At 52.5% G+C, this 11378-nt stretch overlaps 1 protein-coding gene across 1 annotated transcript in view; it reads right to left on the reverse strand.

Annotated features, from left to right (window-relative positions):
• Positions 1 to 10939, reverse strand: part of LOC127584143 (calcium-activated potassium channel subunit alpha-1-like) — a 48777-nt gene extending 37838 nt beyond the window's left edge. The window contains exons 1-10 of the mRNA XM_052040724.1: positions 10934 to 10939; positions 10007 to 10126; positions 8174 to 8235; positions 7293 to 7383; positions 6441 to 6552; positions 6221 to 6296; positions 5169 to 5244; positions 3916 to 4086; positions 2024 to 2115; positions 651 to 761 (exon numbers count right to left, since the gene is read on the reverse strand). Coding sequence (XP_051896684.1) covers positions 651 to 761; positions 2024 to 2115; positions 3916 to 4086; positions 5169 to 5244; positions 6221 to 6296; positions 6441 to 6552; positions 7293 to 7383; positions 8174 to 8235; positions 10007 to 10126; positions 10934 to 10939 — 917 coding nt within the window. The remainder of the gene's footprint in view (positions 1 to 650; positions 762 to 2023; positions 2116 to 3915; positions 4087 to 5168; positions 5245 to 6220; positions 6297 to 6440; positions 6553 to 7292; positions 7384 to 8173; positions 8236 to 10006; positions 10127 to 10933) is intronic.
• Between the last annotated feature and the right edge of the window lie 439 nt (positions 10940 to 11378).

The following is an 11378-nucleotide window of genomic DNA, read 5'->3' on the forward strand; positions in this document are numbered from 1 at the left end:
GGTTCAGGAACAGCTACTTCCCTTCAACCATTCGGTTCTTGAACCAACCAGCACAGCCCTAATCACTGGAGTTCAGCAACACTGGGACCACTTTGCACTAAAATGGACTTAGTTTTTTTGGTTCTAATTGTGTTCTTTCTTGTAAAAATTGTGCATAATTTATGTTTAATTTATGTTTTTCTCATGAATGCTGCTAATATAACACTGTGTGCCTGTGATGCTGCTGCGGGGAAGCTTTTCACCGTACCTCAGTGCACACGGACTGCCCGGGTGACAATAAAATTGACTTTGACTTCTGGTCACCACAGCTGGTCGCGTCTCCCCCGCTGGATCAGCTGGCACTGTGGGAGAGTGCCAACTCTCCCCCACTCAGCCTGCAGTCTCCTGGAGCTAGTGTCCAGGACACAGTCCTCGGGGAGCCCTGGGTGAACCCTCAGACATTCGCTGTTCACTGGGATGGCAGAAGGTCGGAGGCTGGGTGTCGATGGGTCTGACTGACTGAGGACTGTGCCCACCTCCCCCACCCCCACACCAATGGTAGCACAGACTCGAGGGACTGCGTGGCCTCCCCCTGGTCCTACTCCGTCCCCTTTGGCCGATAATTGACGGAAATCTATTCAGGGAGCGAGGCCCACCAGCGCTGTACTTACTCCTCCAGGATCACAATGTTTGTTGAACACTCCTCCCTCTCCTTCCAGCTGAAATCCTTCAGGAACTCATGCAGACTGGTGAGGGTGATGTGACCACACACTATAATGTGCCTGGAACAGAGTGGACACACAACACGGCTTAACGACAGAGGTCAATCTCTTGGGAGGTGAGACATGGCCAGTTCCCTGTTCCTGGGAGTGGTGAACTGTTGCCTCACTGCTGCTCTCTGGGTGCACACTGAATCAGTTCTCAGGTGGGTGAAGGGTCATGACCTCAACTGGTCCCAGGGACCCAGCGGAGCTGTTGGTGGAGAGTATCTCCGTCTGACGGGAGCCCAGATATTGTTGGGGATGGGGTATCTCAGCACACTCAAGGCTGCGTTCTACCTATGGCCCATCTCACCCCACCCCTCCACCCACATCGTGTTCTACCTGTGGCTTAGCTCACCCCACCCCTCCAGCCCCATTGTGAGGCCACATTTGGAGCACTGTGTTCAGCTTTGGTCATCCTGCTTTAGGAAAGATGCCACTAAGCTGGAAAAATTGCAAAAGTGATGTTGCCAGGACTCAAGGGACGGAGCTGTGGAGAGAGGTTGAGCAGGTTGGGACTTTTTTCATTGGAGTGTAGGAGAATGAGGGGTAATCTTATTGAGATGTATAAGATCACGAGGGCCATGGATAGGGTCCTCAAAGGGTTGGAGAATCAAGAACTAGAGAGTGTTTAAGGTGAGGGGAGAGATTTAATAGGAACCTGAGGGGCAACCTTTTGACACAGAGGGTGGTCAATTTATGGAATGAGCTGCCAGAGGAAGCGGTTGAGGCAGGTACATTAACAACATTTAGAAGGCACTTAGGTATGTGGATAGGAAAGTTTAAGAGGCATATGGGCCAAACGCAGGCAAAAGGGACCATCTTGGTCAGCATGGACCAGTTGGGCTGAAGGGCCTGTTTCCGTGCTGTTTGACCCCATAATTCCAGCACAGGGTTAGATCAGGGGTCCAGGTGATGGCGAATGGCTCTTGCCTCACCGTGCCTACCCAACAGGAAAAGGAAAGGCCAAAGATGGTTGGCCCAGAGTTTTGGAAAAGGGTAAGGTTGATACCCATCCTGGGAACTCAACTGTGCTCCTTGTGACTTTCAGAGCTTCCAGGTCTGCCCGTCTGAGGTATCCAACTGCCTCAAAGATCCAGGATCTCAGGTACAAGTGTGACGGTGGTGTTGGGCATGAGGCTCCTGGTCACCTCACCCTCTGACCCCACCACCTCCCCACTAACTTCAGGTGGTGAAATACACACGGAGTGTTTCGGAATCTTCAGGTTCATCTTAATCATCTCAGATCAATCAGAAAGCGCGAGATGGACGGAGATACTCACTTCTTACCCATGACTAATCTGTAGGACCCTGTGTACTTGCGATGGCTTCCGATGAGTTCAATAATCTCAGGGACATGACTTGCAAACAATACCTGTTAAGAAATGGCAAGGATACAGATGTGAACATTTCAAAACCAGCCACCATTAAACGATGGTGGGGTGGGGTGGGGGGGGGAGTCGCTTTTTATCCCCAAGGTCCCTCACCACTGCCCAACACAGCATCAGACAGGTCATCCGAACCCACTGTCCCGAGCTAAAGTTTCTCCTCCACGCCAGCCTCCCTCCACCATCTCCCCAGCGCACCATGTCCAGCTGTCCCTCCCTCATGAGTTAAACCATCCCTTCTCCACCTCAACTACCCCCTCCTCCTCTGTGCGACCAGTTCCACATTCTCCCCGGAAGCTCCTCCCCCAGTGAGGATCTGGACAGTCAGTGTCTGGGCTGAGGTGCCATTTCTTTTGGTGCAGGTCCTCAAGGACCCCACTTCACCGTCCTGGCTCCCTCTCCTGTCAGGAAGGTATGGAAGTGCAGTGGGGGGAGAGGGGGTCACAGTGAGGGTGCCCACAGTGACTGAGGCGCTGGTACCTTCCATGTTCCACACAAGACCTGTCTGGCATCCAGCGATAACATGGCCGGCGGAATTCATGTCGGGCTCTTGTAACAGAAGTACCTTCGGAGAATGACGAGCGACCTTATAGAAGTGTTTAAAACTATGAGGGGCATGGATAAGGTGGACAGTAATAGTCCTTTTCCCAGGGTAGGGGAGTCCAAAACTAGGGGGCATAGATTTAGGGTGAGAGGGGAAAGATTTAAAAGGCACCTGAGGGGCAACTTTTTCACGCAGAGGGTGGTGAGTGTATGGAACGAGCTACCAGAGGAAGTGGGTGAGGCAGGTACAACAGGATCATTTAAGAAGCACTTGGATAGGTACATGGAGGGGCAGGGCTTGGAGGGATATGGGCCGAGCACAGGAAATTGGGACTAGCTGGGTGGGCACCATGGTTGGCAGCGACTGGTTGGGCCGAAGGGCCTGTATCTGTGCTGTATTGCTCTGTACTGCTCAAATTCATCAGATTCTTGCAGCATTTCTGCTTTTGTGTCAGATTCCAGTTCCTGCAGTTTTACTTGTTTTCCGTTCGGACCCTTCCTAGGCTGCCTCAGGCCTGAAACTTAGGCTTGGCCAGGTAGCAGAGCTGGAGATTTCTTTCCTATCCTCTGTTCAGCAAACACGTGAAATGAAGTGAGTCTTCAACCAAGCTGCCTGGTTCTGCATGGTGTTGAGCACCACTTGGAGCCACACCCAACCAGGCAGTCCTGACGTGTGCTTTGTAGATAGTGGCAAGGCTTTGAGGTGCCAGGAGTGAGTCGCTCTCCACAGGACACACAACCTCTGAACTTTCCAACTCTTCCCCTCCCCTCCTTATGTAGCCAGGGGGGTTCTATGGCTGCTCTGGTTCAGCTTGTGGTCAGTGGTGTTCCTGGGGCGTAGATGGTGAGGGATTCAGCACTGAAAATGCCACAGGTGATTAGATTCTCACTTGTTACCAGGCAACTGCAAACACCAATCTAATCTGTCATTTGTCAGCCTGTGCCCGAATGCTGTCCTAGTTTTACTCTGCGTGGATGTTTTCTGAGGAGTTACAAATGGGGTCAAACCTCACCTCACACCGTACAAGATGAAGTCCAAATGTAGACTGCATACCACTTGATTGTCCATGGGTTTTGGGCAGGCTTGGACAGGCAGCACTTGCTGCTTTGGCTCGTGTTGGGAAGGGGGGTGGGGTGCACTGCAGAGGACAAAGATCCTTTGTCCCACCTCCTTTGGGCAGGCGGGCAGTGTGCGACGGTGCCCCAGACAGTCACAGAGAGAATACTGTGGAACTGGGGCTTACCAAGCCCAGGATGATGAAGAACACCATGAAGACCTGGCCAAGTGAGGTCCTGGCAGTTAAATCACCGTAGCCGACAGTTGACATGGTGACCATGAGTAGATAGACGCACTGCCAGTAGGTCAGGGGTTGGCTGTTGTTTTCCTCCTGCCAAGGGTCTCCGGAGTTCTCGATCTGCAAACACACAACAGGTCCATCAGTGACCCAACAGGATAGGTGGTCCTCCAAAGACCCCGACCCACCCAGATTTTGCCCTCTCCCCTTCGTAACTGTAGCATTAATGAATTGGAATAGCGTGCATTGTAATGAGAATGTTGACCTGAATGTTCTTTCCTTAAACAGTTGAATCCTTCATGGATCAAATATACCTCACAATTGTTCTGATTCTCCTGGACTGAGGGAGTTATCCGATGCTCCACAGTTCAAGTCCCAAGGACCCCAGAACCTGAAAGCTGAGCAGTGAAGACAGGAGGACAGAGCAAAATCCGAACTGCGGGAGGAACCCAGCGGGTCAGGCAGCATCTGTGGGGGTGGGAATGGATAATGATGTATCGGGTCGAGACCCTTCGTCTGGACTCCAGTGTTCACTTGAAGGGTCTTGATCTGAAACGTTGACTGTTCATTCCCCCACAGGTGCTGCCTGACCTGCTGAGCTCCTCCAGTAGCTTGGTTTTCACTCCAGGCTGCAGCATCTGCAGTCTCCTGTCTCCAGTCAGGACAGAGATGGACTTCCCAAAGCGGAGGCAAGATGTTGAAGCCTCTCTGAGCTCATCCAGCTGGTCTGTGAGAGACTGGAGAGTGTCTAAAGTTGCCCAGGTCCTACCCCACGCTGATCCCTCACTCTAGGCTGCTTCATGTTCAACCCCAATCCTTGCAGCCTGCAGCGCTGACAGCAGCCCACCCTCCCCCATCACCCACCATTTCCTGCAGCCCACCCTCCCCCATCACCCACCATTTCCTGCAGCTCCCTCACCCCAGGTTCCTTCGCTGACTGACAGGCCTTGGCTCCGGAATTACATACCTAAAACCCTCCACCTCACTCTCTACCCTCAAGTTCAATCCTCAAAGCCGAAGCAGATTTCAGTTACGGCTTCTGAACCAAACCTTGTGGGGGCAGTGAGCGTTGTCAACGCTCTGCGATGTGACACAAGCTCCATGTAGCCAATGCCCAGGTACCAGCACTGGCACATCCCCCCAGGCCCACGGCTGAATTGGGAGAGGCTGCATCGGGGCGGGGAGGTGGGATACGCACTCACCGTGTATATGAAGCCGGCAGCGGTAAGCCAGGCTCCCACGAACACCGACAGCAGACTTGCCAGTTTGATTTTAGTGCTGCAGAGAAACAGGTGGAGAAACACGGTGGGAAGGATGAGCAGGAGGGAGAACACAGCCCACACCGTCCGGCCAACACTACCCAACAAGTTCACCAGCTCATGGAAACAGGCCATTTGGCCCATCCAGTCTGTGCTGTACATCAAACATCCATTTACACTGATCCCATTTCACTCTACCCACATTCCCACCAACTCCTCCCCTGATTCTTCCACCCCTCACCCACACACTGGGGGCAATTGACCCTCCAACCTGCACATCTCTGGGATGTGGGAGGAAACCGGAGCACCCGGGGGAAACCCACTCGGTCACAGGGAGAACGTGCAAACTCCACACAGACAGTAATAAACTGGGGTCTCTGTAGCTGTGAGGCAGCGGGTACTACCTGCTGCACCACCGTATTGCTCCGAATTCAGAAGCCACCAGTTTTGTCACTGACAATGAACAGTTTAGGAGAAGCTGCAGCAGCCCTGCCTCTCAGCAGCTCGATGATTCAAATCCCAGCGCACAAATGTAGTATAGGCGGTACTGCTGGGGGTCACACTGTGGGAGGGGCGGTAGTGAGGGAGGGAGTGTGCTTTGTGACATAATCCCGAACTGCCCCTCATTCTCCACATCCCCCATCAGCGAATTTAATCCCTTTGAATCAAGCTCGTGGACTTCATTTAATCACATGACACTGAGTTGCAGTTGTCAAGCTGTGGTGGGTCCCTCTGCACCAGGGATGAGATCCAAGTGAGGGCAATCTGTCCTCGTAATTTAACCCTTTCTGCTCCAGTATCTGCCAGTTGATTCTGTCCCCTCTCCCTCCTGAGGAGCGGAGCCCAGATCCCCGCTGGCAGACCCATTGCCCGCACTCAGTCTGCTCCCTCAGTAGGAAGGCATCGAGGAGGCAAAGTGCAGACCTCACACCGTGTGCCTGACACCTCTGCACCCTCCCATTACGAAGCTGCTGCTGACCCAACACACAACTTACTGACGCTTCAGGATCCGAAGGTACTGCAGGATTTCAGGCAACTGGAGCAGACGGAGAGACCTCATGAACCTCAAACCTGTGGGAGCAAAGCAAAACACGGAGACGTCACCTTGCTCTTTCTGGGCTCCTGCTGTGCACGGTTTGGCCTCTGTATTCCCTGCATTGCCGCAGGGCTGAGCTTCGAAAGTACGTGACTGTGCAGGGTCAGATGCCTACTCACCGACACAGTCTTGGTTCAAGTACAGCGAGAGGACCACTGGGGGGATGGTGAAGAAATCCACGATCGAGTTCAGCTCCACCCAGAACCGCAGCTTGTCGTCCGCGGCGATGAACTGTCGGCGACAAGAGCGGGAGGGTGACTCAGGGCCCTGGGGTGCAGATCTCCCACTGCCCCCTCACCAACAGGGAGCAGGGGTTGGGTTAGACGGATGCCCACCCTCCAGTCCCCAGCCCCTCCACCTTCGCCAGCACACCCACCTCCCGACCTTCCCCTTCCTCCTACCCCACCTCCCTAACTCGCCTTCATCTCCCTTCCTTCCCCACCACCCTCAGCACCACCCCCTCACACTCCCCACCCCTTCCTCATTATCCCCCACCCTCCCTACCCCACCTCCTCAGCCCCCCAGTCTCCCCACCCTCACTGCCCCTGTAGGTGTGTGTGGGCGGGGGGGGGGGGGGGGTGGGGGGTGCTGCTGTGATGGTTGCAACACAGGCCGGGTTAGCTGGCACCAGAATGAAGCAAAGCCTCCCAACCCCACGGCTGGTCTGGCAGAGACTGGTCCCTGAGGAGGAAGGTGTGGGAGCGGTACGCACAGATCTGTGGATGCAATGCTCTCTGATGTGTGACTGAGACGGGCAGGTTTAAACCTTGAAGAGGCAGACAGGTTTGACGAGGGAATAGAGCCCAAGGACAGGCAGCTGGGGGCAGGGGACCTGAACATGAATGTGACGCTGGGCTGGGCTGCGAGCTCAGGACCCTGGGTTGAGGTTTCCAGACGCCTTGATTCCGAGGGTGTGCTGTAACTAGTCAGTCTGTTCCCCAACTGGTTCCCAAGGGGAGAAAAGTACTTACACGTAGACCAAAGTAGAACAGAAAGAAAGAGTTAAAGCCCATGTCGACCACCTGCAGTGTCCTCAAGACCACCTGAGTGTCTTCACTGGTCCTGCAGAGGGGGGCAGCAGATCAGTGTCTCATCCAGCACAGGGTCACTGGGAGGTTCCAACCCCTCACCCCCTCCCCCTGCCCTCACCCCAGCGAGGACCGTTCACCGCAGAGTGGGGGGAGGAAGGGCAACACCTTGATGGTGCAGAGAGTTAGAACGGGCTGTCCCACAGCTACCCATCGGAACAGGGAGACGGACAACGAGGGGGTCAGCTCACACAGCAGGTAACGTGTGTGTGTGTGTGTGTACATTTGTGTGCATGAGCATGTATGTGGGTGTACACATGTCTAAGTTTGTGTGTGTGTATGTGTCTGCATGTGTGTAGGTGAGTGTGAGCAAGTCCACATATGTGTGTGTATGAGTCTGTGCGTGTGCATGCATATGACTGGACCTGTGTTTGTCAGTGTGTATGGTGTGCGTGCCCATGATTGGGTCTGTGTTTGTCACTGTGTATGGTGTGCGTGCCCATGATTGGGTCTGTGTTTGTCGGTGTGTATGGTGTGCGTGCCCATGATTGGGTCTGTGTTTGTCAGTGTGTATGGTGTGCGTGCCCATGATTGGGTCTGTGTTTGTCAGTGTGTATGGTGTGCATGCCCATGATTGGGTCTGTGTTTGTCAGTGTGTATGGTGTGCGTGCCCATGATTGGGTCTGTGTTTGTCACTGTGTATGGTGTGCGTGCCCATGATTGGGTCTGTGTTTGTCAGTGTGTATGGTGTGCGTGCCCTGTATTGCTGAACGCACCCACCGGGGACCTGAGCACCTCTCACTTCTCCCTGCCGCAGCGCTTACTCTATTGATATTACGAAGTAGATGAAGAGGGATCCGAAGCTCAGTAAGAACACCATCGTCACCTGTCCGAGAGAGAGGTACGTCAAAGTCTGTGTGCACAGAGCTGTGATCAGTCCAAACCCAAGCCCCCTCCCTCAGTTCCCCTGCCAACTCCCCTCCCCACCCCACCATCCACCTCATGCTCTACTTCACCGGGTCCCTGCTCCCCAAGCCCCCGACACCCCCACCTTGTCCCTCCCTAAAAACTCCCCCATCCCCTTACACCTCCGAACCCTAGGATCTCAGTCCTTCATTCCCCAAACCCTATTCCACAAGCTCCTCATATGTCGCCCCTCCACCATTCCTACACTCGGTCCCTTGCTCTTCCCACCCACCTAACTTACAGCAGCCAACTAACCGGATTGCAGAGTTTTGGGATGTGAGAGGAAACCGGAGCACCCGGGAGAGATCCACACGGTCACAGGGAGAACGTGCAAACTCCACACAGACAGTGCCGGAGGTCGGGATTGAAGCCGGGTTAGAGGATCTGTGACACATTCATCCAGCAATGTCTCCTTCAACCCCGAAAACAGCCACCCGCCAACAAACACAAAATGTCTCTCTGCTCTTCCATCCTCAAATGAAAAGCCACAAACCTCAGAAGTGGACTGACCACTACATCCTTCTGATGGGAGCAGGCACATATTACCCACACCCTCTGCCTTCTCTTTTTCAATTCCCTAAGACAAAAGATTGCTACGTGTTCATAATCTGCTAACAGTTTCTGGCATGGCACTCCAATGAATGTGTTCTTCAAATCCACATGAATGAATTCCTTATGTAGCCCAAGATATGACCAATCCTTTACCAATTTACTTTTGTTCTCCCCAATCAGAACATATCTGAACTTAATGCCAAACACTTTCCCACCACAGACATTAAAGTAACAACCCTGAAATTCCCTTTTGGAATGAGTAGCACAATGGTGTAGCTGGTGGAGCTGCTGCCTCACAGCTCAAGAGATCTTTGTTTGATCCCGGCCTTGGGCACTGTCTGTGTGGAGTTTGCACGTTCTCCCCGTGGTGCTCTGGTTTCTTCCCACATCCCAAAAACGTGTGTTGGCAGGTTAATTGGCCACTGTAAATTGCCCCTAGTGTGTGGGTGAGGGGTAGAATCTGGGGGGAGTTGATGGGAGTGTGGGAAGGATAAAATGGGATCAGTGTGGGGTGAATGAGTGCTTGACATTAGTGCAAACTCAGTTGGACTCAGTTTTCTGAGCTACATGACTCCAAGTTCATCAACGGTGTCTTCACCTTCTTACACTGTGCAAATTGTAAATAATCAAAGGAAAGCAGGCAGAAACACTGATGCAATAGTCTAGGGGCGTTGATCTTTATAAAGGCTGGACAAACCATTTGGATGAGTTTGCTTTTCTATAAGGCTTCTGCAACAAATGTTCAGGGACAACCAGAACGTAGGCTGGCTTAGCTCTCATACTGTGCATTCAAGCAGAGCTAAAGCCAAGGATTCTCTGGGGAAGATTGATCATAATTTGATAGAATTTCATATTGTTTGGAAATAAGATAGTTAGGTCTTAATTAGAGGTCTTCAATTTATACATCTGCAGTTATTGGAGGAGCCTTTGACTCTCTCTTCAAATCTAGTTGGAGTAAGTATCTCAGTGACTGGCAGTCAGGTGTTGACCATGGGTTTATCCCTGCAGCCAATCACTGGGTGGTCAGCAGATTACCAACCCCTCATCCTCTCCTTCAGCCGGATGATTCCACTGGCAACCAGCCACCCGAAGTATGCTTCCACTGTGCCCCTGCTCCAAGTTTGGGCACTCGTACTCACAAGGCCTCGGCCAATCCAAGATTGGGCCGATATCATTCGCTGTGCCCATTCCTGGATCTCGATCATTAGGTCCGCCTGCCTTAACTTTGATGTTTCTGTGGCGTTCATTTGTGCAATGTCCTGAAACAGATTTAGCATCAACAGTGAAGTGAGGCAAGACTGGGTAACATCCAGTGACAGGCAGCATCAACACCATTGCAATGAGCCCTTCCTAGTGGTCTGGGAGCTTCTGGTCACATCCAGTGAGCTGCATCTCCCCAGTGCTGAGTGTCCCACCCTGCTCTGGGACACGGCAACATGGGACCCCACCATCAGGTTACGTCATCACATGAACTTCCACCCCTGTGTGCTCTGACCCCGCTCTCCTCCCACTGGTCATATTACACTCCAGTCTTGTGACATTCTGTGACCAATCAAACACTGAATTGACTCTCTGTCACCTGATTGGCTAATTCTTGACTCTTGGTTTTTCTATTTTCATCCAATAATTTTGTGAGTGACAATTAAAATTGTTCCAAGGTATTGTGAGGATGCCTTTTCTTCATCGTCCCAGGTTTTCACCCAACTGCTCACGGCAGTGCTCAGGGTGCACTGGTCCGTCCAGGACGGGGGAGGGAGGCAGATGTTTTCCCTGGGGTACCAAATCGCAGAGAGACAAACACGGCAAATTGTGATTGTGGGATCTTGCTGTGCACAAATGGGCTGCCATGTTTCCTGAGGGGCATCTCAAGCACTATATAAAATAATTCATTTTCTTTCACATTTCACGATGATTACAGAGTAAAATAGCCCACTGGAAGCTGATAGGGTGTGTCGAACTGTCCCTCTACTTATCTTTACCTATCTGTCTGGATGTCTCCCTCCATTTCTCTCCGGTCTGTCCCTCGTCCCATCCATCCCTTCCTCTCTGTTCCTGTCTCTCCCTACCTCCATCTCTCGCTCCCTCTCTCTCTCTGCTTCTATTCCTTCCCGTGCTTCTGTCACCATCTCTCTCTCTCTCACTTTACCTGTCTCTCTTTTTCTCCGTCTCACCTTCACTATGTTGCCATCTCCCCATCCCTGCTTTTTGTCTGTTCTCTCCGTCTCTCTGTGCCTCTCCCCAGCCCATCCGTCACTCTCCCTCGTACAACGTGATGTGACTACTGATGAATCGTTGCACCAGACACTGCAGCTTCCTCCTCAGTAAAGGATGTTTTCTTGATAGCTCTACCTCTCTAATGGTTCAGGCAGGCAGCGATACCAACCAGCCTGTAAATGCACCAGCTCTCTACGTCTGTCCGTCTCCCCCTCTCTCTCTCTTCATCTTTCTCTGTCCTTCCTGTCTTTCTCTATTTCTACCTGCTTTGCCCCTTCCTGCCGACCTCTTTCTGTG

The sequence above is a fragment of the Pristis pectinata genome, chromosome 29 (assembly GCF_009764475.1).
Source record: "Pristis pectinata isolate sPriPec2 chromosome 29, sPriPec2.1.pri, whole genome shotgun sequence".
Taxonomy (NCBI): domain Eukaryota; kingdom Metazoa; phylum Chordata; class Chondrichthyes; order Rhinopristiformes; family Pristidae; genus Pristis; species Pristis pectinata.